The 23,807-nt window shown below is 30.8% G+C and overlaps 1 protein-coding gene across 2 annotated transcripts in view; it reads right to left on the reverse strand.

Moving 5' to 3' along the window:
- The window catches only part of LOC143047636 (uncharacterized), a 71,950-nt gene that overhangs the window by 21,291 nt on the left and 26,852 nt on the right, over nt 1-23,807 (reverse strand). Inside the window, exons 5-9 of one of the 2 annotated variants that reach the window (XM_076220805.1) lie at nt 19,247-19,299; nt 13,716-13,745; nt 12,624-12,728; nt 12,010-12,113; nt 3,880-3,921 (exon numbers count right to left, since the gene is read on the reverse strand). In XM_076220805.1, the coding sequence (XP_076076920.1) occupies nt 3,880-3,921; nt 12,010-12,113; nt 12,624-12,728; nt 13,716-13,745; nt 19,247-19,299 (334 nt within the window). The remainder of the gene's footprint in view (nt 1-3,879; nt 3,922-12,009; nt 12,114-12,623; nt 12,729-13,715; nt 13,746-19,246; nt 19,300-23,807) is intronic. The other variant, XM_076220806.1, reaches the window with a different exon arrangement.

Raw genomic sequence — 23,807 nt, forward strand, 5'->3', positions numbered from 1 at the left:
TCCCAGCAACTGGCTACATGAAAAACAGCAATAGAAGTGTTGTTTCACTATATAATAGTTTTTTCGTAATATTTAAGGACACAACTTTATCGCCTAACTTTTCCTAATTGATAGTTTACTGGATTTAATCAAAATGACATTTTTGTCATTACAGAATAAAAATGGTAGCATGAGAGCTAATTTTAATGTGTTTTAATGCTTAAGGTATATACGAATTTTAAGTCATTTGGTGAAAACATTTCGGTTTAAAATAAATGTGCATAATTTGATCAAAGTTAAGTTAATAATATCCTTAAACAATTCTAAGTTATTTTTTACTTATTTTTCCTCACAATCTATGTATCATTTTTTTCACTATGAAATTTGTTTTGTTTTAAAACTTAATGTAAGAGAACAATTCTTAGGGAACATCCCATATATAGTGGTTAAAACAAGACAGATGCATTTGCAAAATAGCTTGCGATTTATGACAGATAGTTTCACCAATGTGTATGAACCCAATAAAAATTCAAGACACCAAGCTTCCAATTTTCTCATTTCTTGTTCCAAATTAAGGCTATTTATCAAAATTTAACGACAAGAAGCAGTATTTTACATTGATTTGTGTGGGATTAACTATGTTGAAATCAATGGACCTGAGCCATTAATTAAACAGTGAAAGACTCTTTGAATAAAACCTAATTTGAGTGTCACACTTACGTTCCGTTTCATTAATCAAAATGACCATAAAATCACAGTTTTTGAGCCTCAATATTGGTTCATATATTCTGCTGCAAAGGTTAATATTGATTTTGACCCTGCATGCACATGAAAAATGCATTTGGATCACTGAAGGTCTTAACATTTGATTTAATTTCAAAGGCTGCTTAGATTATTACTGTTGTTTTATGAATATATCAACAATTTTATATCGTAACTATGGAAACCAATCTTTTTCAATTTTTAGTATATTCATAAAAGGAACATTATATTCTTAATATGTTATCAATTCTATTTTATTGGCTTTGTAATCACGAAAGATCAAAAGAACATCACTTTTCAACTTTTAAAAAAAAGTTTATATTAAGCACATTCATTAATAAGTCGGTCAACCATTCTCCTACGAGGCAGCACTTGCACCCGCAAAGTGGAAAGGGATTAATATAAGTTGCAAAATTTGTTTCCCAATCCACTATTAAACTAAACTAAACTAACCATTCTCCATAGATTGCCATTGTTTTGAATGCAGATGTGACTCTTTAAATAACTGTTGGTTTTTTTTATTACAAAATGTGTATCTTTGTATGTTAGGTATATGAGGACGGGCAAATTGAGACACATATTTTTTTACACTTCCATGTTCTGTAAGGGTGGTTTTCTTCTTTTTTGCAGAAAATGGAATGGAACATTTGGAATCAAACAGACCTAATTTAAACCTATACTTTTTTGTAATAGGTCATTTAACCTACTTTAAGATATTAATTTATTTATAGCCTTCAATATCACCAAATAATCAACGAGCCAAGAGTATATGATACGCCTCCATCAAATTATTTTACTCCAAACCAACAAATTAACCAGAATTGATTAAAGAAGGTATTTTTTATTGGATTTCAATAAAATCATTATAAATAAAAAAAAAAACATTTGGATTTGCAGCAAAACATAAGAAGAACTATCCATAGTTGAAGCCTCTTTAATTTGCATTAACAATTTAACAAAACATTGTGTTAAGATTAGGTACAGGTTTATTGAGGCAGGCTGGAGTTAGACAGACAATGGTATACCATAATTCACGGCATATAAAAACTGCATGTCAAGCAGATAAATAAATTATATAAGACTGAGAAATACTTCTTTAAAGGCTTAAAGTGCTGAAAAATACTTTTTGCAACATTAACTCAGTGTATACAACAGCATAATTGGAAAAAAAATCAGTTTAATCTACAACTCAATGAAATGTTTACAAGCAGAAAACTACAAAGAAAACAGACAAAATTAGTTGTTTGTATACACTGATGAATGTGCTTGTTGTTCGAGGATTTGCAATTTATACAAACAAACTTCTGGTAATAACCCATTGATCTAGCTGCCAAAAATCTTCTTTTGCCTTCAGACAAAACCTAAACATGAAGAGATCTGGTTTTGTTATAAATAGAAACGTTGTCATCACATCAATAATCACAATTAGATGTAATAATCTTTTTACCAGAAAAAGTCTGCAAGCTTTACTTTTTTTTTTAGGTATAGTGACTACATGTATTTTAGTTTTTGATTTACCACAGGGACCTAATAAACCTTATTTCCTCTAAAAATATAGTAAAGAAAAAGTTTGTTATACCTTGCATTTCCATAGTATCGAGGAGGAAGGAAAAACATTAGGATTTTCATACTTATTCAAAAGATTTTTTTTGATTTTCTAAAATAATCTGCTAAAACTGTACATTTAAAGATTGCTGTTTAGTGTGAGCCAAGGCTCTGTGTTAAAATCCATACATCACCTTTAATTGTATACTTTTACAAATTTTGACTTAAATGGAGAATTTTCTCATTGGAACTCATACCCCATCTTCTAATATCTATTTGCTGTGGAAAATCCCAAATTATTCAGACTCACTCATCAAAATTTGGATTCTGAAATTTATCTTCAAGTTTTCAGAGTTAAAAAAAATTCTCACCATCTGTATTTTACTGCCATTAATAAATGTTTATATCAACAAATGACATTTTGACCTAACCAAACTATTTCATTTTAAGGATCCAGAAAGTTTATAGATCTGTTATTGGTTGCCAGAAAACTATTAATCTTTATAAAATCAAATTCATATTATCTAATTGCCTTTTAGTGTTATTCCGTAAAACGAAAGTGTAAAATGTATAATTTCAAAAACCAAATACACACAACACTTGGAAATTTACGGAGATAAATTAGTTCATTGATATCATTTTATCATGAACATCTATGGCAGTCACAATTATGACAAAATAATTCCATGATATATTTCACTCTAACTGGTGCATTAATAATTCATTCCCGCTCACAATAGTATTTATTGCATCTGCAGAATTATATCTGTATTATTTAATGGCTGAGGTAAAGTTACTAAGCAACATATTACGAAGCAAACAATATTATGTATCATTCTATGGTTTCCTTCACCATTATGTAATTTCAAATAATTTGACAGAAAATTGAAATTCTGACTAATAAAACTGTATGTAAGCCTTCACTGCGGACTGAAATTCTGACTAATGGAACTGTATGTAAGCCTTCACTGCGGACTGAACTTAATTCAATGGATGTCCTTGCTTGCTGTTTGTCACTTTTGTTTAGTCATAAATCATGTTGTTTGTTTTTTTTCAATTGGAATGTTTCACATTGTGTCATGTCAAGGCCTTTAAAGCTGACTATACCTATTGGTTTAGCTCATTGTTGAAGATCATAAAGTTACTTAAATAGTTGCTTGCACCCACATCGTTAGGTCTCTGGTAGATATTAGTTTTATAAACAATCATTCCATATCATCTTTTTCAAAAATTGTCAACTTTTTGTTAAAGGCAATTTCCTTGATAGCTTAATCCTTTATTAAAGGGGCACTATAAATTTCCTAAATAATGTCAATCAAATTTTGCATTTTAACTCTTATTTAACTGAAGTAAAGTGAGATGGAAAATTATCAATAAGAAATAGAGGAGGATTTAGGGGGTGGGGTAGGAGTTCTTGGGCTCCTACATATAAGGTTAATGCATCGACTTTTCACACGTCCATCTTCTACATTGCCTAGTTTTGGGCCTCCCCTCATTTTACAAAACCCTGGATTCACATCTGAGAAAGATTCAAGGGAAAAAATTTGAGAAATAGCTGTTATATGGGATGGAGTGATGAAATTCAATCTTTACCTGAAGGATTTCTTTTCTTTTCTCATCTTCAAATCTTTTAACCTGAAATAAAATAAAAAGTTAAGAAAACTCGAGCTTCAATTTAAGGATTATTTTTCTGCTTGATGGTTGTTTTTTTTTATTCAAAAATATATATAAACCCTCATTATCTTTACGATTCCACAAAGATTGACAGAATATATATTCTGAAATCTAGACACTCACTAATACAAAATTGAAGATACAAAGAGCTCCCTAAAGTTTAAAATGATATAGGAAACAAATTGCTTTGTAATGAAAATAATGAAGATGGAAGATGTCTTGAAAATCAGAGGTGATCTCCATCTTGTTAGACATATTATTTTTTACATTATATCAAACAAATTTGATTCCCCTGTGGGAGACACAAAAATATACATATACAAAGAAACAGATCGGTTTCTTTATAATTACTGACAATCAAAACAAAATTATCCTAAACCAAAAGTGAGAGATCAACAAATCAAATATGTTTTACATGGTGAATATGTAAACAAATTAGAAATAAACACTTGTCCAGAAATAACAACAAACTGTTCCTATGTGTGGCCATGTGCTGTATATTGATGCCAGAAACTGTAGCTATTCCTCAATTAGCACTGGTCTAACCATACATCACTGTCAGCAGACGACACTGTAAACTACAGCAGACGGCACTGTAAACTAGTTAGAGACATGACAGAGGTTGGAGGATGATGGGAAACAGTTGTTGAATGATAGCTACCATTTGGACATGTAGATTTATGTACAAGGTTGACATTACTCATTTATTACTGGACACCATACAATTCTATTCTTTTACCAGACAATATCATTTCAAATTAACATGATGAAATCATTTTTTTCCCATCCTCAACCTTTTTTCCCACTAAATAACTTTGAAATCCTGACATCAGTTAGAGACTTTATAAAGCAATATCTACAGTTGCGAATATTAGCTCAATTAAAAGTTACAGCATTTTTTTTTACATAAGAAATATAATATGTGAAAGACATAGAAATTCATTTATAAATGTATGCAATTTGGATTTCATATAATTATGTTCAAAAAATATGAAGGAAGAAAGTGCACATGACTTGCATTGCCTTTGTTAAGTAGCTTTAAGCAGCAAAACCAAATTTTAGCTTAACCTCAAATATTTGTGGTTTTATAGAAGTGCAGATGTATAGTTTTCTTTGATAGACAATTAATTGCTGGAATAATACCCAATCTCACTGTTTAACCCAACATTTAAACAGACGTTAGAACTATAAATGGCAGGTCTACTGTACTTTTATAGCCATCGGCAAATTTAAATACGATCACCAAACACAGATTTTCTCTCAGATCAAAAACCAAATATTCAAACTTTAAAGCAATCTACAGTTAATATTCAGGGAAAACTTTTCCTGTCATTAACTCGGTACAATCAAATCGCTCCTGTTATTTCCTCGTCAGAACATCAAATAAATTGAACTTGTATTGATTGAGCGAATACCTACAACTTTCTAGTCGTGTAATGATTACAATTACCGGTGATTATTGCCTGCAATTGTTTACCTATCATTTTCCTGCCGGGCACACAACCAACCTGCTAATTTGCATGACCAGATCACCTAACTATTGAATCCTCCTTAAAAATTAATGTACGGAATATCAGTGACTATTTCTTTCCGTAATCAACTATATTTTACTACTTCATCCAGTCTTTCAATAAGATCAAATGAATTTTTAATCCCTTTTTTCACTTGTCTCAGAATTTTACATCTGATGTCTGCATTTTTAAGCAGAAATTGATTTACAATGAATTCCAGATATCTGAGGAACAAACAAGAGGCTATTTTCAGGGTTTCACAAATCTGTACTTTACTACTAATACTCAGACTTTACATCATTACTTATTTCATTTTTACAGAAAGTCTTGCATTTAAAGTTGGATATAAATAGATTTTTTTTTCAAATCATCAAAAACTATAAGTACACGTACATGTATAAATAAACAGTTAAAAACAGTCATGAATACAAAATTTCAAAATCAAAACCCCTCCACTTAGCCTCTTAATTATTTCTTTCGTTTTATTTGATCAATTAACTACATATCCTTTTCTCTAACCTAATGCTACTGAACTGATCATGCTATCGTGGGCATGCATATAGCAGGTGTGTAAAGAATTTCATCTCACTCACCTTAAAATGATCAAAAATATTTATAAATTATGCACTTGAAACTTCTGTGTTTGAAAGTAATGATGATTCCCTGCTTTTTGTGATTGTTTTTGTGAGTTTCACAGTTCGCCAAGAGCATACATATGCTAAATGAACTGATTTGTGTTTCAGAAATCTTAAAAACCTAAAGTTTTAGACGATTTATTCTAAAGACTAAATGATAGAAAATGCTGTATTTAGAAATAAAAGAAAAATGTTTTTCGAGGACATGAATTGTCCCACTCAAGCCTTTGAAAATTGGACAAACAGACAGAAGGATGGAAAAAAGCGAGGAGGGACGGACCACTAGCATGGGCATCAAAATTGAAATAAAAAGAATTTCTACATGGATAATCTTTAACTCAACACTCAACAATTTTAGCAAATTTTGATATGCCAAAAAAACCAACAATATTGCTGACAAAATTCAAACACCCTATTCGAAATATTCGAAATATTTAAGTTTTTAGAACACTTCCTTAGTACCATAGATCTTAATTTTACTACAACCTCCTAAGTACCATCATAGATGTAAAACCTATGGTACTATAGATCTTAATTTTGCTACAACCTCCTAAGTACCATAGATCTTAATTTTACTACAACCTCCTAAGTACCATAGATCTTAATTTTGCTACAACCACCTTAAACAAACCCCCAAACAATCAGGAAAATCATCAAATACAGACAAAACAATTCCCTAAGACAAATCCATTAATATAATATTCCCTGGAGAGATAGAGTATTCATCTAATTATAAGAACAATCAACACCTAGTAATGATAATATATTGGTACCACATGAGCGTGATGCATCATTTAGTCATAGTCAAGTACTATAATATTGAAAACCTGCAAAATCATGCACAAGATTAACAAGATCAATTTATCCTTATATCAAACCTGCACAGTTTAATTAACCTGGGACTTATTGATTTGGAATAAGCGTGAAACAGTCATCACATGTTGAACTGCATGTATGTACAGTGTAACCTGCCTAATCCGACACCTGAGTATTCCAATATTCTGCTTTAACCGACACATTTTTATGGTCCTAATATATCCCTTTCCTTGCATTAAAAACCTAAGTATTCCCACACCCTGCTTAATTCAACATTTTTGGCCCCCTGTGTGTTGGACAACACAGGTTACACTGTAGAAGCATTTTTTGTAATATTTGACAATTTTCCATTTTACATTCACACTGGTTTAAAAATTTTGGGATCTGATACATAGTAACAGCTATAAACAACTGCAACCTATTTGTCTATTTTTTATGTACAATTTCTATATATATATATTCCTACAATAGAGTAATTGTTATTACAGGTTTCTGTGTCAAACTTAATACTCTTATTTTCATAGCAGCTTTTGACTTAATTAAGATAGCTTTTTCTATTAATAAAGCCTTCTATCATAGGTCAAAGACCAATGAGACAATGACCCAATAACACCAAGTTATCACTTTCTTTTAAAATCACTAATTTAAAAACGCTTCTTTACAGGACAACTGTCTAAAACAAGACAAGGGTTTATTTTTTTCTGCCAATATAAGCAAATAATAGATCAATTTTAACCAGATCTTCTTTTCAAGAGTATTCATAGCACAACTCAAAGAACAAAATGTGTTTTTACATTATTATCTTCGCCTGCATACATAAATAATTTAATCATGGTAGTCTATTATTTGGTTTGCAACTCTTATAAATTACATTCATTCAAACATAAATGTCTATGGTACACTGTAGAATGTATTAAATAAAGGGGAAAATGGCAAGCAGAGACGACAAATAAAAGATGCAGGCTCCAAAATTCTTGTTCCAGGACTATTTCTAAATTCTTCAGGGATTCCATTTTAGAGCAACTTGTCATCCTCAATCTGCTGTTTTTTAATTAGTCATTTTTTAAAACAATTACAGGTCTTAAAAAACATCTTACCGACAACCCTAATAAATCATTCAAGTTCCAATTTGGCAATGTCATTCCCAAGGTTTCATCTGCTGACACTGATTCTAGACTACTGTGACAAAATCACCAAGCAATCTATTTTACTCAAGTTATTTTTTTTACAAAAGTCCTCAGGCTGCTCTATTTCTCAATTAAGGAATTTCAACGGATGATTCAGTGTTTGACCGATGTGTATTGAGAAACACTTAGCTTTAAACTTTGTGGAGTATACTGAGAATTCATTAAAAGATAGAATTTCAAGTTTTCCTCCGTAAGCATCTAAGTTTACAGATATCATCAATCACGATCGTAACTTCACAATCAGAGGACAAACTACAGGGGGAGAATTCCAGAAAATTACCGATTTTATTTTCTCAATAAAAAAACTAAACCAATGATGTAATATTTCATTTGAGACACTTGTAATTCAAGAATATAGTTCTGTCTCTTCTTTTTGTGCCATGATATCCTTTTTGTCATTCTAATCTTTACTTCCACTGTAAATAAACTCATAGATACCAGGCTGGCAATATTATACACTGGCACACATTTCATCTATAAAAGACTCATCAATGATGCTTGAATCAAAAAAAGTAAAACAAGCAAAATATTAAAGTTGGAAGTTGAAAAGCATTGTGTACCAATTTATACTGAAAAGTCAATTAAAATGAAAGTTGTCATTTTTTTTCTAAAATATGTTTCACTGACATTTTGCTGATTGTTGGAAACACTGGCAAAAGAGAAAGACAAAATCTCAATATAGAAAACTAAAGGTTGAGCAAAGTGAAACTTACCAAAACAAGGGATCAATTCATTTTTATAATTAAGATAGATTGAGACAATTTGTACAAGGTAGACAATGTTTATATTACTGCAACATATTGTATAAGTGATGTTTGCTGCTTTTTTAATCATAGTCATCCAAATAAACGAATTGAACACACATAATATGAATGATGAAATCAAAGTTACTACCAGTTGTGAGGGTTACGGGGATTGGAACTCCTCCCTCCTTTTTTTATTACGATCAATGCATTTGAATGGGGGCATTTGGTTGGATCCCCCCTTTTTAAAATGGCTGGATCCGCCCCCGACAACTGACATGAGACAGAACAGATACCTCTTAAGCGCCATTCATAATATTTGTACTTTACAACATAGTACTTATTCTGATCTTCTATCAACTGTTTTCATTGCCCGATAAATACCTTTTTTTTTTTTTGTTTATCAAAAGAGTGCTGCCGATTTTATGTACTTCATGGAGAGAGAATCCTTTAAATCTTGACCTTACGATAATTAAAACTGTTTATTTCTAAGTGCATCTCACATATTGCTTACACAGTTAATAATGTGCCGTTTATAAACTCCCAGTATTTGAAATTAAAACAGCATCTATTAAAACAAATACCTTTTAGTGTGTGATCGTAATTTTACAATTAATTCAAGAATAGAGAAGTTTCTGTCTATAAAATGAAGTCGTATTTTCCCTGCATTAAGTTTTATCCCCTTCATTGAGTTGTACACTTTGATAGAACATGTATTGCTAACCTGCCGTTGGCTTCAACTAACTCTTCATTAACTTTTACATCTTTTATACTTTGAAGCCAAATTTAATAGCTTGTTTAGAAATGATTTGGTAAGTTGCATATTTAAAACCTGGAGTTTCTATTAACATATACAAGTGTTTGACTTTTCAAGCTGTCACTCTACTAGTCTGTAGTAGTAGATCTGAGGTCAAAACAAAATGCAATAAGGAAAAATATAAGCAGGATTTTTACTGGATGAAGCTGGTTTTTTTTCAATTTTGTAGGATATGGTTTTTACCTTCCTTTGTTGTACAAAAACAAAGGTTGCATTTTACTGGGTGATTTATTTTAAAATGTGTTAGTACAAATAAAATATGAATATGCACTTTTACATTGTTTTAACGGAACTTCAAGATAACCAAAGGTGTATACACAGGTTTTAACTAAAATGCAATTGATGTTGAGGGTTCCAAAACATTACACAGCCAAAGAAAGAAGTATTAGACTGAATATTTAAACGAAAATAGTTTTAATCTTCAAATAAATTTGGTTGTTCTCAATTCTGTTCATACTGCAAAGAAAAAATAGCTATGATTTTATATTGGTTTTGAGCGAAAAGAGACATTATAGAGATTATCTTCCAGGGATTTAAACTGTCAAGGATTGGACTAATGGAACCAAAAATTAACATTAGAATGAATAACGAAATAAAATATTCATCTTTCTCTTGAAGGCTTCAATATAAACTTTTATATTGTTAGCATTACAAAATTTGGCAGCCTCCTCCTTCAGTCTCACTTATATCAGTTGTAATGAATTATAAGGCACTTAGCATCATGGGGTTTTATTTATTATTTGATACAATACAATAAAACAAATTTACAATTCCATTAGTCTTCTTCCTTTCCTTTCTTATTAATAATACATACTGAAGACATGTGAATTGGAGATCTTCCTAAATGCTAGGGTAATGTTTAATCTATGGTACAGCAGATATGCATGGAATAGAGAACCAATTGGATTTTTGGTCCCCTTTAACTTACTTAATTACAAACTTTAAAATTGAGAATGGAAATGGGGAATAATGTGTCAAAGAGACAACAACCCGACAAAAGAGTGGACACCAGCCAAAGGCCACCAATGGGTCTTCAATACAGCCAGTAAATCTCGCACCCGGAGAAGTGCATCAGGTTTAACATTGTTGATGCCACAGATGCAACACTGCCAACAACAGAAAATGCATGTCAACAAGACAACAACGATACAATGATACAACACTAAAATTACTTCAGTGGAACTTGGGCAAATCTCAGGCATTAACTTTAAAGCAAACTATTGCAGTTGGACAATATTCAAATACTTTACATTTTTTAAAAAGATTCTAAACCAAAACATCAGTTTGAACAGATGCAAGAAAACTGATTTAAAATAGGATGGTTTTAATCTGAAACAAAATCTAATCTTACTTGCTAAGATTAATTTTAATAAAACAGAGTCAATTAAAGAAACAATGAAATATAATGTCTGGCTATAACTAATTGCTGTCTAGGTTGAAACTGACAGCCAATTTGATAAAGAGGACTGTTATTACTTCATAAAAGAAATGTATGTTGTTATTCAAATTCAACTTGGAATTCTTTATTTCAGTCAGATTGTCTGAAAATAAATTGTTTCAGAAACAAGTCGCCTTTTATTGTCACATGACTGCTTTCTTATATCGGAAACATAATTCCAAATCAAGCCTAATATTACACAATAATGATGGCTAAAGCTTGATAAAACACAAGAGATTGCTTAAGAATAGTGCCTTGTCCAAATACAATAGATTTGTCTGAAACATGTTTGATACGATATTGTTACGGAGCGATAGATTAAGAATAAATGGAGATATGTGTTAATTTAGAGGCTGACTACAGACGAAGAAACATGTTTATTAAGATCAAGTAATATCTTATCAATTTGTATTGATATAGATACATAGTTTGGTGATGAATCTGAATTACGAAGTGAATCAAATCCTAACACAGGAAATAGAATCGATGTAAAGGAGTTTACAATAAACAAAGATTTATTTCAAAAGAGATAATCAACTTATCCATGATATAAATGGCTGACAAGGTGCATACTTTTTTGATTCGGGTGTCACTGGCATCGCTGAATATAAAAAAGAAGATGTGGTATGATTGCTAATGAGACAACTCTCCACAAGACACCAAAATGTCACAGAAATTAACAACTATAGGTCACCCCACTGCCTTCAACAATGAGCAAAGCCCATACCACAGTCAGCTATTAAAGGCCTGAAATGACCATGTAAAACAAATCAAACGAGAAAACTATCCTAGTATCTGTGATGAGTTTATTACAGTCTGACACACTAAGATTTAGAGGAGCAGTCTCAGTATTAAATAGACAGAGATACAATGACACAAGCAGTTTCTCCCAAAAAACTTACCACTTCTATTGCATGCTGGGTAGTTATTTTCCCTTCTTTGACCATTAACATCAGAGCCATTCTGTCCTCATCTGACATTGTGATATCAAAGGCATTTGGGTCACCTAGCAACGAAATAAAAGACAATACATTATGATGGCATAATGCTGTTTAAGAAAAAAAAAAGTGTATTAATTATTGTCCTTTAATCTTGTTTTTTTTACCTGAAATTTTCTGAAGTAACTATAATCATTAGGGGGATGTTTACTTAACAATATATGGGTATCGATCCATCCATGACACAAATTCAGTACATACATAGCATACAGAGCACAAAATGTAAAGGAACAATCCTTTTATTGCTGTTCCAAGATAATAGATATAAGAAGATGTGGTATGAGTGCCAATGAGACAACTCTCCATACAAGTATTAACTTGTAAAAGTAAACCTTTATAGGTCAAAGTACTGTCTTCAACACGGAGCCTAGGCTCACACTGAACAGCAAGCTTTAAAGGGTCAAGAATATATTTAGTAGATGCAGTACATGTAGATTTAAGCCGTAATTACAAACAGTTTTACTGTCATCATTCATTTCTAAGCATCTATTCCTGGACAACTATAAACATGCAATCACCTTCATGTTGTTTAAATCCCGGTTTTCTTCCTGAACGTCTTATCCCAATATTACGAAATAATTTTCCCAGTGTTCCAGACTTTCTGTTGTCCCCAACAGCTCTATCTGAAACAGAAAAAAAAATCAATCATTACTTATACTAAACAAATAGAGTACTTTGTAACAACTTGCATTTTTCAACATGTGGCTTTCACAGCTTATACCCAGCTTATATACACAGCTTACACTAGGGATAAACATCATTAACAGTTTTGCCTTACTTTCACAATCATAATAAATATTCGTACATAACTTAAAATATCTTTCACTACTAAAACAGTAACTGCCCTTAACATGCTATGACTATATATAATCCTGGAAAATATGTAAATTTCTGAAATTTTAGTATCTATGGTGCAATAATTCTGAGTTGTTTGTATCATTAAATTCTTCACTGCGGATTCAAAACTATTTGTTGGATAGTAATTCCTGTGAATTTCTTGTGGAGTGAGAGACAAATTCTTGTGGAACTCCTGTGGAGATCGACTAGATTATTAATTCCTGTGGATTTACTGCAGAAAGGCTTATACCAAAAATAGATATACCAGTAAGCCATTTTAATTCAACAAAGATAAAAGAATTTATTTTTTTTTAACTATTTCAAGTTTTCTTTTCATTTAACAAAGTTTTGAAGAAAGCTGCATTGGAATTTTCAATGATTCCATAAGCCTGTATTCACAAACTTTTACAAGTTTCCCCTACCCATTTAGCAAGCAAACCATAACAAAAATCTTCAGCAAATACTAATTTTCAATTCCAAATATAACAGAGCCATAATCAATTTAACTAAACCACACACAAGCCCAAGGAATGGTTAACATTTCTAACATAAAAAACTGAAGGGTTTCTAATTTTTTTTTAACCCCAATATGATGAATATCTTGCAATATCATTTATAAGCATTATATGTAAAGAGTTTCATAATGAAAGAAAGTGAGAATAAATTTATACTAGCAGGTATTCAATTATTGATAATAAGCAGGTTAAAGGCATCACACTGTGGTTTACTATAAAAGCGAATTGTTTGTAAATTAAGCTCAACACGATCTATACCTGATTTGACTTTTGGAATACAACACATTCCTGTAGAATACAGATAAAATTTGTCAATAAAATTATGAAATTGAGGCTCCGAGAATTAAGAGTCATCAATTTTTTTCTTATGGTCAACAAATATTTGCAAAATTTGTCAATAAAATTATGAAATTGAGGTTCAGAGAAAGACTGATCAATCTTCTTGTTACGGTAAAAAAAATATTTGCTTGAAGGACATGGTAAACGTTTCTGATGTCAGTAACCCAAGGAAAAACATAAAGACCAGATTGAATTATTGTGACAATCATATATATTTTACAATGTTTTTATATTTGCAAAACGTAGGATTTACATTAATAAGCTCTTTCATTTTACATTCTGATCATATTCGAGGATGAAGTATTTCCTGAAATTAGATCAATAAATTTCATTTTTGTCGTTGATCCTCAGACAATTGCAATTATAAATTGATTCAAAAACTTCAATTTACAGTCTACTGTCTAATGGACGTGCATAAAAAAAACCTATTGCATCATACGGCTGGGACATAATCAAATATAAGTATCAAAGATATAGAACTATTTTATTGCCGTTTATCATCTTAGAGTTTGAGACCTCATATACTTATAAATAACAATAAAGTCATCCTTTAACATTGACTTCAATAGGATATATTTGGTATTACATGTACCAATATCTGTTATGTTTTGATACGTTTCATATTTTTATTGAATATGAAAATAAATAACTTCAAGATTTTAAGGAAAAAGTTAACAGTACAATGAAAACCTAAATTAAGTGATCATGTGAAATCCTTTTGTAAAATTATTCTATTGTCTTTTACGTTATGCTCAATAATTCCCAATTCCTTGACATTACGTCATCAGAAAATATCCGTTTTATTAAATTCATCCAGCCTACACACGTCGAACATTCCATAGTAGTATTACTTGTCGCACATAAAAATGGAGAGAGCTTGTCTTCTACTTTATAAAGGTGAGACAAGTTGATCTTGAAGAGGATAAAACCTAATACATCAGTATTAAATCAGACAGTTCCATTAAGAGTTATGATATTTGAGGGAAACATTCCCGTACTTTCCTTTCTTATGCATGTCTGAACTTTTGATGTTGGATCAAAGATGCAATTATCTTGATGAACAGTACGATATCTCTACAAATTAAACATCGGCCAATTTTCTTGTCATAACTCGAACAAAAAATCCCATAATATATAGGTATAATTTTGTCATGACTGATGCTATCAGTTTATATCTTCAACTTAATAGTCGGCTCATCTAATGGCCGACTTCATTATATGTTATTTCACTTAGATATGTCATTTATTCATCCAAAAATGTAAAATTGCTGTTTCTATGGAAAACATGAATATCCCAAGTGGCATAACAAAATGAAATCTACTTGAAGTATTTATGATGAATTGATGAAGGAATGACTAATGTTCCATCCTCAAATTGCAAAGAAATTTTCATCATTTTTCTTGAAAAAATTAGATTTTGTTCAAACAAGCTTAACGACTGAGACAAAAGTAATGAATTGGTTTGGTGAAAATCAATGCTAACAAAGTCATGCAATAGATAAGGGGATATACCCTGGAGGGGTAGTTGGGCTATAAGATCAACAGATTTAACGTGTCATGCAATATATAAGAACACGGAGCATTTGAACAGACATAATGGAGATTGCTTCTATTATTAAGTCTGTTTCTGGACACTTGGAGATGGTAAATGAAAAAGAATGGGATTGGGAAAATGGAGACATACCAGAATATGATTAGATTAATGAAAAGACAAAACCTTAGGATTTTACAACTGAACAGATTTATGTGAGGGGATATTTTCATGTTCACTATACAGTTTGTCAACAAGACAGCAACCCAACAATCTTTGGGTATTCTACATTGTTAAACACTACTACTTCTATGTACTGTGGAATTCATTATTATTCGTTGGATATCAATTTTCATTGATTTCGTAGGTAAAATTAAATATTCAATGAATGACAAAATTTCCTATAGGCTTGTATGTAGACTCAGGCAAAACCATGAATTACATATCAACGAACATGCAAGTTTTCCTTAATCCACGAAAATCTGTACCTACGAAAATAAATGAATTCACAGGATATGATGTTTACTATAATAATACGTTAACAAGAATCAATGTCAACTATTGTTACAAGATTTCTACTAATTACACTAGTTTAGAAGGAGTATATATGAATGGTACTTCACATCACCATTATACACCAAAGTGAGGCTTCAGGACCAAAGAGAGGCTTCAGGCTCTTGTTTGACAAAACACTTTAAAAATCAATTGAAATTCTGCATCAAGTTTGAGAAGTTGAGTAAATTATACACTGCATGCAGTGTTTGCCTGGAACATCAAGTAATTCAGATTAACAAAGTACCACGATTCAGTGTGTTAATAAAAAAAAATAATGAAATAAAAGCTTTAGAAGAGCTGTAAACATTCTAATGAAGTTTTACTGCTTACAAAAATTGATGTAAGAGTTTTGGATCTGGGATTCCCGCCGAGATATGCGACACAGACAAAGAAATGAAAGACAAAATAATCACAATTACTTTGTATTCCATTATTCTATACACTAAAGCAATATTTCTATAACCTACTCTTCAACTTGGGATTATAAACAAAGAAATATTGATTCTAGAACGAAAGTTATTATACTAAAGAGATGCACTTCAAACTATTTCTACACAAGTATTAAAACCTATGCCATCAATCTATACCACCCAATACCTCTGACTATAAAAAAGAAAACAGCAAAAATCTTGAATCAAAAAACTTTCTACTCAAAGAGTTCATTCCTCTTAATGTTGATTTCATATAAGGCCAAACAAAAAAGTATATGAGTTTACTGTACCCTTACCTACCCTAATTTTTATCCCCTACCCTAAAGTTTTTTTTGCCATTCTTGATTAAGCACTGTTAAATACATAATGTTGCTCCCCGGATAGACGCAAAGTAAAAAAATATTAAAAAAAAAAAAAATCCCTACATACCTACCCTTTTAATTTTTTTCAGCATGTGACAGTAAACACATATACTTTTTTGTTTGGCCTAATATTGAACATTTATTGAGAAATGGATCAATAATTTAAGCATGATTTTTCCTTTTTATTCTAATCACTTCCTTTCAGTGTTAGGAATTACAATAGATATTCATGCATTCAGTTTCAATTTTACAATGGACAAGTCCTTGAATGATTTTTTTCCCCCATAAATTAACGTAGACAATAGTAATAGCCCTTTCTGTCTGCAGCAGCAACATTTAACTTCAACCTTAATCAACATTTGTCAATCCTTCAAGGGAGATAATTCCTACCTTTCCATTAAAAAGTCCCCTATAGGCTATGTTTTTTTTTTTAAATAAAGAGATGTAAATAAAGCAGATGTCCTTGCTTGTAAATATACTGCAACTGCAACAATTTTCAATTTATACAGGTACATTATAAACTCAAGAATGATGTAAGTTATGCCATCTAAATATTAAACTTGATCTGTGTTTGGTGATAAAAAGTATTGTGTGTCTTAAAAGTTTCATAACATTTGGCAGAGGCAAATTAAAGAACGGAAACCAATTTTGGGATGATGGACAGCAGTGAGGGAAGCCCCCTTTTGGACAATCAATGCATTTGAATGGGACATATAGTTGGGACCCCCTTTTTGACAATCAATGCATTTGAATTAGGGACATATAGTTGGAACCCCCTTTTAAAAATGACTGGATCCGCCCCTTGACAGAGAGGATGATTTCTTTATACCCCTCCCCCATTGTAATAACAATTAACATTAAAATCAAAATTTATCTTTATGATTCTTTCATTATCCAATATCAACTCTCATGCTATGAATGTGGTTTTGGAATTTCCATTCTTAATTACTTATGTGTTTAATTACCGAAGTTCAAACAAATTAAAAGCTTCACAAAAATCATAAAATTTTCACTTTATAAAGGTGAGACAAGGTATTCAATTAACTTCTGAGGCTTTTTCGGATTCTTAAACTCATAAATATTTCTATTTCAAGCCTATTTCAAGCCTATTTTGCCTGACTTAAATGTACCGATGCAAAAAGTGAAAGTTGTAAGAATAGAACCAGAATGACAATCTTTTAACACTGAATGATTTTGTGGTAAATATTGACTTTCCTTCAGTTTTCAATCAATAACTGGAAATTATTTATGTTTATCTAAGAATTCATTTTAAAGAATAGATGCTAAAAAAAATAAAAACACATTATTTGAATTCAGAGAACTTTAATGCACATCAATAGCTATTTTTTTTAAATGGATGATTTCAATTTGTTCCATGATGATTTTGATGTTGCGAAAAAGGTGTAATTTATTGGATTGCTTACAAAAATCTACATATCAAGTAATATTTATGTTCGAGAATTCTTAAAATATTTACAATGGTAAAACCACTTGGCTATATTACATAATTCTAGCTCTTAAAAGGCCTTAAAAATCTATGAGTTTTTAGAGTTTGATAAGATGAAACATAAATATAAATCATTTAATGTCTGATTTATTGACTGGAATTAAATTCACTATAGTATCAAGTAGCTTAGACTTGAGTGGTAAAGTGAGTCCTCACTTTCAAGACTCAATTTGGAGTCTACTCAATTTCTCTCAAAAACTTAAACTAGATACAGTAAATAATCATTATTGAGGGTTATACGGTTGCATTGATATTTACCCCATATTTCCTTTTAATCATATCTATCTAAAAGTCGACAACAAGGCTTTTTTGAGAACCTTGACTACTTCTGAGGCTCTAACATGGTCAGGAATAAAAGTAACATTTCACCCAAATTAAAAAAAACAACCAAAGGGGACATCTTACATTTTTGTTTTGCCTGAACAAAGATGTATGCCAAACATAGAACTGTAGATAAGTTTATTGATTGGGAACAAGCATTGAGAAAATCAGGAGAGCATCTTGTGTTCAGGGTGGGTCTCATTGGGGTCTAAGCGTGACGCGGGATTGCCGATTTTTTGTAAGTGTGACACGTGAAAGTCAAATTATTGTGTCAGGAAAACGGGAAATGAGGTCTAGCGGGACCCGGGAAATGACAAAAAAATAAGAATTGCTTACGTACATAGTGTAAGCGGGATACAGGAATCTGACAAAACAGTAAGCAGGATCCGGGATCGGAACCCCCAATGAGACCCCATTCAGGTGATACTGTGGATTCATTTATCATCATGGAAACCAATTTTCATCGTTTGAGGAAAACTTACATACTCGTGGATATTTAATTTCGTGGTTTTGACAAAGTCTGTATTCATTCCTTTAGAAAATGTGTTATTCGTTTAAAATCTAAATTTGTGGTTCCCCTGTACCCATGAAATCCACGAAAATTGGTATCCAACAAATATTAATGAATCCATAGTATCCAGTGAACAATCAGGGCAATTGTACTACCTTTGTGAAATATATTGATAGGTGTAATACTGGTGACTGTACATGCGTACAACAGCAAACAAACAAAATGTACCAACCTGAATCCAAAACTACATAATCATATGTCTTTATTGATGCATTGCCAGAATATCTGAAATATAGAAGAAGTTTTATATATTAAAATTTAAATATAAATGCAATTTATATCTATATAATTTGATTATAAGTAAAAATGCAAAGATTATTAATGCAAAGATGTTTCAGAGACCATGAATTTTTTAGGTGGGAGTATATTTTATTTCATATGCATTTTGATGAATCAGCATTTACAAATGCTTTCATATCTTATACAATAAATAACAAATAAAGTGATACTGGTATTATCAAATTGTGAAAAAAAATAATAATATGACCATATATGCCATATCTTAACCATTATTTTCTTTTTGGAGTAATATCTAGTATAAAGACATTTGTTTCAATCACAAGTCAGTATCAACAATTTTATACGTCAGATACACATATCTTGTACATAAAACACTTCTATGATGGCTCTTATCAAAACATATGAAAGGCGAAAACCATATATGATTTTGAACAGCAAATTCAAGTTGTACCAATATGGCTATAGGCAATTCAAGGGGTCCGTGGTGGGGTTTACAGAATATGAATAAAAGCAAGTTAAAATAGGAAAAAAAAAAGGGAATACAGATTTCTAAAAATTTCTAAAATATAAAGAACAGACAGTAATGGACCAGAAATTAAATAGATAAATGGCTTTAAAATCAGAGACTATAGAAATAAAGACCCAAATGGGCCAACCCCATTCTGACCCTCACATAAAGCTAGTTAATTATAGTAATGATAGAGGATATGGAAGCTGACATAGACAGGCATAATATTGGTCATTTATTGATTCAATTATAATTAGAGTCCATTTAATAATAGTTCATCAACTAAACAACACTTAAATTAGGCAATGTTGCATGAACAACTAGCCATAAGTCAAATACAATGGAAAGAATACCACATATCCTTAACATCTTTCTTTAAAAAATATGGTCCTACAGAAACTGATGATTATTTGACAAACAAATGTAAAACTAGCCATAAGTCAATAACATGGAAAGAAGACCACATATCCTTAACATCTTTCTTTAAAAAATATGGTCCTACAGAAACTGACGATTATTTGACAAACAAACATCAAACTTTAACTAGCATCAGAATTATCAAATTATCTTCTACAACATCTATTAACGCTAAATCTTAAAGGAGAAAAAATATCCATTTAACAAATTCTGATGTTAACTTAAAACCTCTTTAGTGTCCCAAGGTATTTGAAATTCACCATCAGGGATGAGGGGTCAATGTTTCAACTCAAATCTACCAGAAAATGTCAATATTGTGGAAATTATCTTGTAAAAATAAAACGTTATTTTCATTTGATGGGAAACACATCTGTGTAAACATCATTTACTGAATGTAAAAATACAATTTTCCAGAGAAAAAAACATGTAACAAATATAGTGCTTGGAAATCCATATATTGCCTTTAAAAACATTTCCTGCAATTTTGAGATATTTTATATTCAATTATAACCTGAATAGGAAGTTACAATTTCAGATGACATTTTTCACACATCAAAGACGAATGATATGTGACAGATGTTGTGGGCTAAGCCAATGATATCTCAATTGTAACAAGTGAGGAAATTTACACTCTTTCTTCAAAAACCCTATCAATTACACATCACAGACATCAAACAAAGAAAAAAAGACCTATGTTTACTGGTGTTACATACTACTGTCTATATTTTCACAATTTAAGCATTACCCAAGAAAAATATTTATTAATTTGAATAAAAGGTTTGAAACTTTATATTTGCTGAAGGTTTCATAACATTCCTATCAAATCTGTCATTATTTAATCATCAATTTTGTGCAAAAATAAAATTATAGAAATGATTTTCTTTTTCGGACAAAAGATCAGTCCTATTATTTGCATTTGATTAAGTTCACAAATAAACGTTTATATAATTTGTTAAAAGGTCTTCCAATATCTTGTGAAAATATTTTCAGGTAAATGTAAATTAGGAAACACCTGGAGTGATTTATTAATATGTAGGTAAAAAGGATAAAAATCAAATTAAATAGCACAAAAATGGATTTTTATCATTTTGTATTTTCGTCAATTTTCTTCGATTAAAATAACAATACCTTGCATGTCAGTTTATAGGTAGACTTATCGTAATTCAAATCTTTAAAATATAAATTGTTGGTAAATTGTTTGAATTTTTTCAAAAAATCAATTTGCACACAATGACAATTGAAATACTTGTCCTACAATAAACCACAATACAAAACTGCAATGATTCAATAAATGAATTGTTATCGTTCAAGGAGAAAAATAAAATATTCTAATGGCTGTTTTCCGATACATGATATTACCAATTTGGGATCTAATCAGTCAAATATACATTTTTTTAAGAAAAAGTTGAGAAAACATTCTCGTTTACTTTTATAAATTGTTATTTGGATGGAGAGTTGTCTCAGTGGCACACTCACACCACATCTTCCTACTATCTTAGAATATGAGAAGTCAGAAATAAACTTTTAAGAGACAGCAACTTAACACTAACACAAAGTTAAGCAGTAATTAATCAATCGATAATAATAAGCAAGTCCTAAGAAACATTATACCATAATGGTTTAAGAGATATAAGAAGATGTGGTATGAGTGCCAATAAGACAACTCTCTCATCTAAAGGACTAGAGTATACTTCAAAAGGCTATACCTGGCCGTAAAACACAAAGGCTATGAATCTAAGGGGAGGGAGACACCAGTGGAGTAAAATTCTGTAAACTATGCTCTTTTCACAGTATGGGAGAACTTGTTATCAATGACAGTTTATGAATAAACAGAAATTCATTTATCTAACCCCGCTGTTGGCTAGTTTATAAGTTTTCACTTAATATGACCTTACCAACCAATCACCTGACAATTCATACATTCTTTACCTACATATGTGACAATTAACCAGTAAATGGGATTTACGACTGTCAAAACTTAGCCAGGGGTACAAAAACAACTTGAGGAAATAGTCCCGATTACGTTTTTGTAATCCGTTACTATTTATTTTCCTGATCTAGACATAATAGGCAGATACTAATGTCTTTCACATTTCTTGAGCACATTTTATTTGATAGAAAATCATTTAATTTATAACATTATCCACAAGATCAAAGGTTCTACTGAAACAAACCTATCATAATATTTTTCTACCTAAAATCACATAGTTAAAAGATTAATTCAGTAATGTAAATTCTTTATGTGTGATTTATATGATGTTTTTCGTTTAATTACGGCAATGAAATATCTAATATTTATCTATGATAATCTCCTAGCATTTAGTCATGAAATTAATCCGAACAAGAGTCCATTTTCATGAAGTGTTATTTATACTATTGCTTATGTTATTATTTACACCCCGGCAAGTAAAATCCTGTTAAAACACTGAATAACCTCCATTGGGCATTAGCATTTTTCCGTTAAAAAAGAAAACAGATATTATTTTCTGCACATTAAACTGAAAGATGATCAAATATAAACTGAAAGGCGATCAAATACAAATGCATTCGAGTTGTTTAATTTTACGTCAGATCGACAAGTGTAAATAGAGTTTCTGCCAAGTGTTTGGTATGGTAATTGAGTTCTACATGATCTTTTTTACAGTGAAATCTTGACCCTTAAACAGTGGGATCATGAAATTTTATGTAGAATTTTGGTTCAATGTGCATTTGAAGCCAATCAGATTGAATTCTGCTGTTGTCTGTTCTATGGTTGGGTTGTTGTCTCTTTGACACATTCCCTATTTCCATCCTCAATTTTAGATGTAGTGTCCAAGCTTAGCTCACGAGGATCAGTTTTACATTGGTGGGTTTCTGTTCTGTTGACCTTTTCAGGTTCCTTTTCTGTTGACCTATTTCCTGATCCCAAACGTCAAATCCCTTTTTTTTTATTTGTGACCACAAGATTTTTATTTCAATCAGATTTATTTATAACCAATTACATGTCAAATATATTTACTTATAAGAAATAATTAATGATGACTTTATTAATCTTGGTGAAATTTTATTTTGAAATTTATTTATTGTCCAATGACATTGACACTCATTCATTTATGACAGGTATATATAAGATAAATTATGGTCGACTAGAAGGCTAACTCCCAATACACACTATCAATGTACTCAAACAAAATCTAATAAACTGCTTGAATATCTTTGATCTTCTTAAACACACAAGTCATACCAGCAACATTGTCTAACATAATTTAAAATTAAGCTTTAGCCTCCTTGACTTTAATGTAAAAAAAAAAAATACCAAATATATTTCATATAATTCCGATTTATATAATTTTTTAGCAAAATATCATTCAAAATTTATTTGACTTGTTTCTCTCTTTGATATATTTTCTGTTTTTTTCTGGAATTACAGAACTCTTTAAAAAAAATCCTAGATCACCTGCTTCCCTGTTTTAGCATATTTTTTATTCTTAACTTTCTTCTCTCCTTGAAATGCCAAAAATGTCTCAATAAGGAAAATGAAAAATGTTCAAACAGAGTACACAATCAACGAGACAAGTTAGATTATCAA

Source organism: Mytilus galloprovincialis, chromosome 10, assembly GCF_965363235.1.
Source record: "Mytilus galloprovincialis chromosome 10, xbMytGall1.hap1.1, whole genome shotgun sequence".
Lineage (NCBI taxonomy): Eukaryota > Metazoa > Mollusca > Bivalvia > Mytilida > Mytilidae > Mytilus > Mytilus galloprovincialis.